Here is a 3,935-nt window from a genome sequence, read left to right on the forward strand (position 1 = left end):
TCTATCTTAGCACTACAAAACCCACACGACCGCCTCCGTGGTCTAGTGGTAGAAGATGGGACTTTTTGTTACCCTGTCTTGCATTGACTGGCTAAAACAAGGACTGGTCGGCTCGGGGTCAGTATACTGTGTCTGAGTGGGGTACTCATGTTAAACTGCGGCATGGTATCTCAGGGGGCTAGAACTATAAATCGGCATCAGTCCGGACTAGTACAAGCAGCCACACACACACACACATGCATGTACGTCGCCATATATATGCAATAATCTTGGACGCGACGTTAAACCCCGTTTCACCCCACCCCACCTCACAAACCGGCACATATATAAGTGCAATATAATCTTGAACGCCACGTTAAACCCCATTTCACCTCACCTCAAAGAAAGGCATCTCGTGATGAATTGAGCTGATACAATATACAAAAATACATGCATGTACTGACAATGCCTGCACACTTTTTATGGGATAACTATCACATCTGAAAAATCAGATTCTTTATTATCCTGTATCCCAGTCTCAATAAACTGAAGCGTTGAGACTGTAGAAGCCTTTTTACTAAATGGAAAATCCAACAGATTTGTTTCGCGATCTGATCCTATTAATGGCTGCCGGATGTATATTAATAGGATCAGATCGCGAAACAAATCTGTCTCTACATATGTGAGTTTATAAGACACATTGGAACGCGATGATAGAATATGACAATGATCATATAGCTGTCTGCATAATTAGACTATATACTATATGCGGTAATCACTATTTCTGATAAACTAAAAATACAAAAAGTTTGTGTCAATACATGAACACAACCAGGAAAGTAGACACATTTGAAAATATACATAAACACTATCTAGGGACTCATATACAATTATTATAGTAGCTCTTTATTACTCAAGACGCTAGGAACAGACCATTTGAAATCTGGGGGTCACGAGATAGGAAAATAATTTTGCCTCACGTTTTATCCCAACAAAAGCCTTGCTGGACCTGCTGGATGTAATGAAAACACAAATGTACACATAGGTGTAGTGAATAAAATAAAACAAAGTGGTCTGTCCCTGACTCTACTACGAAGCTAAACGGATGATGTCAGAAACTAAAGTTCTTTAGTGTTCTGTGATCTAAATGATAGGCCATCACCCGGCAACTTGGACGGTATCCAAGGCGCAAACCACACCAAACACCAGTTCTTGCCCAAGGCTTCGACGATATTATGTTTCAATCCGAGATTATATGTAGAAATCTGTTTCTTCCGCTCATGCATCGTTTGTCCTTTGTATATCTGTATCACCTGGTTGAGGAAGAGCCATGCGAAACAATACGTCACCAGAAAGCCGACCGACGTTACTGAGGTGATGAAAGACACGTACAGGCTCTCAAAGCCAAACATAAACCCAACATGGGGCGCACAAAATGAGACCAGTCGCCAAAATGAAATGCCTCCTTTCGCTTCCAGCACAAAGGATAAGTTGAAAATATTACCATAGATACCCGCTAGCATCATATACGTTACCATGACAACGTAGTATCGGTAGTTATGGTAACCGATACAATATCCGGAGAAAAAGCAGTGATGGTCGCGTTTTAAGACACAGATGTTGCATAACTTGCAGTGATGGGATCTCGGGGGGTAGTTACTGACGCAGGTATCACAATAACGCCACCCTTTAGGGGCGGGGCCGGTTGGCATGACGAGGTCGGTCCCGCTGACGTCCGTGGTAGCGAGCATAAACATATTTCCGTATATATTTGAGGCAAGCACAGCAGCGAGTACACAATGCACGTACGATTCAGTCGTCCACTCCGGGTAGAATGTCGGCAGCACATGGAATACTTCGTACCACAAGGCAAATACCCCGCCGAAGGTGAACACAGCAAGGGCGATCTGATCGCCGCGTCGGTTCGGTAGCTTCCATCGCCTCGCCATGTTTGACAGCTCACGCTGATAAAGTCACACTAAATACACACGCAATAGTCCTGAGGTATAAACGTTCTTCCCTCAACTGTATATATCACCAGGTATCGGTCTGGACACGAAGACACGCGTGTAAACAAGTTGAGGCGACCGGGCTTCCGGGTTGTGATTATGTCCCTTTGACACGCTAAACAATAGAGTAGCCTCCCTTTGACATTAGAATATTTGTCGAAGTGGAAGTAAAATATTAATGATTTAAGCATATTTCTATTCAATCTGGATCGGTAAACAAGCCAATAAGACTTATGTTAAAACCTCTCCAGCACAAGTTATAACCACGAAGGCATTATACAACATAATACATGATGATAAACTTAATTTGCTAACAAAAGTAAGCGGCCATGGACATCAGTTTGGTGTAATAAGTAGAAAAACTAACATATAAGGGGGACTTATAGTCTCACGTTAACTTAAACCTTTTGGAAAGAAGCATGTATGAATGTACTGATTTTAAGATATCTAGATTTGTAGTTTTTGTTAAATTAGCATTACAATTCAATATAGTTTGAAGATCAACTCCCTCAGAAAGGAAGAATGCATAATTTCTTATATCATTATAAAAGGGGCATGACATGAAATAGTATGATACATTTTCATACATGTATTCACAAGAACAAGCTGTATTTTCAGACATGTGTCTTTCATTAATCAACTTGTAATTGAAATTGTTATTTGGTGACTTCAACAATGTTCATATATGCTCATTACTTATAGTTCATCCCACATAAATTGATGTATTTAGCGGCACCACGTAACTGACATTAACATTTATGTACACATAAAGAAGGTTATTCTGTTAACTCTATGTCAAACATTTCATTTTGGGCCCAGGCTAAAACGGCAACACACCAGAACGTCACCGAATTCATCTGATTAAAGCGGCTACTGAATGTTAAAGAAAAACACCTTATATTAATAATAAAGATAAAAACGATTTATATCGTATTATGTATGACTTCTTCTTTGGCATTATTGATTCTACTTTAGTCCACACAGCACTAACATCATTGTCATCTATCATTGATGCGACAACTTTTCGTCCACAGCATTTCAGCAATCGGCCCAAAGTGTATATTCTGTCTATTGCCACCTCATACCAAAAGAGGTTGAAAGATGGTAAACGTGCCTGGCGCTCGGCATTGAGGGTATAAAACAATGACTGGTCGGCCCGGAGTCAGCAGACTGTGTGCGGCATGGTATCTCAGTGGACTACCTCTATGAAATTGTCATTAGACCTGACTAGTCCATGCACGCACGCACGCACGCACGCACGCAATCACGCACACGACGCTATCAAAGTGCTATAATCTTGGACGCGACGTTAAAGCCCATTTAATCTCACTACAGGTTTTGTATAAACCTCGTTCCGCCATCACCCGCGAGTACATAATGCCGATTGGTTAGTTGGTTGGTTGGTTTGTTGTTTAACGCCGCACTCAGCAATATTCCAGCTATCTGACGGCGGTCTGTAAATAATCGAGTCTGCGCCAGACAATCCAGTGATTAATATCATGAGCATCAATCCACGCAATTGGGATTGATGACATGCATCAACCAAGTCAGCGAGCCTGACCACCCGATACCGTTAGTCGCCTTTTACGACAAGCATAGTTACCCTTTACGACAAGCATGGGTTGCTGAAGACCTATTCTACCCCGGAATCTTCACGGGTCTAATGCCGATTGCTGCAGGTCAATGAACACTCACATTACATAGCACAGTACCGTATGTATATCAAGGGTGATGGAGGGACGTAGTCAATACTCACATTACACAGCACAGTACCGTATGTATATCAAGGGTGATGGAGGGACGTAGTCAATACTCACATTACACAGCACAGTACCGTATGTATATCAAGGGTGATGGAGGGACGTAGTCAATACTCACATTACATAGCACAGTACCGTATGTATATCAAGGGTGATGGAGGTACGTAGTCAATACTCACATTACATA

At 41.7% G+C, this 3,935-nt stretch overlaps 1 protein-coding gene across 1 annotated transcript; it reads right to left on the reverse strand.

Annotated features, from left to right (window-relative positions):
- Positions 1 to 302: 302 nt before the first annotated feature.
- Positions 303 to 2,081, reverse strand: LOC124118885 (probable palmitoyltransferase ZDHHC24). Its single transcript, XM_046481178.2, has one exon. The coding sequence runs from the start codon at positions 1,926 to 1,928 to the stop codon at positions 1,098 to 1,100; it is 831 nt and encodes a 276-aa protein (XP_046337134.2). The 5' UTR covers positions 1,929 to 2,081; the 3' UTR covers positions 303 to 1,097.
- Between the last annotated feature and the right edge of the window lie 1,854 nt (positions 2,082 to 3,935).

The sequence above is a fragment of the Haliotis rufescens genome, unplaced genomic scaffold (genome assembly GCF_023055435.1).
Source record: "Haliotis rufescens isolate VD_foot unplaced genomic scaffold, xgHalRufe1.0.p SCAF_14, whole genome shotgun sequence".
In the NCBI taxonomy this organism is placed as follows: domain Eukaryota; kingdom Metazoa; phylum Mollusca; class Gastropoda; order Lepetellida; family Haliotidae; genus Haliotis; species Haliotis rufescens.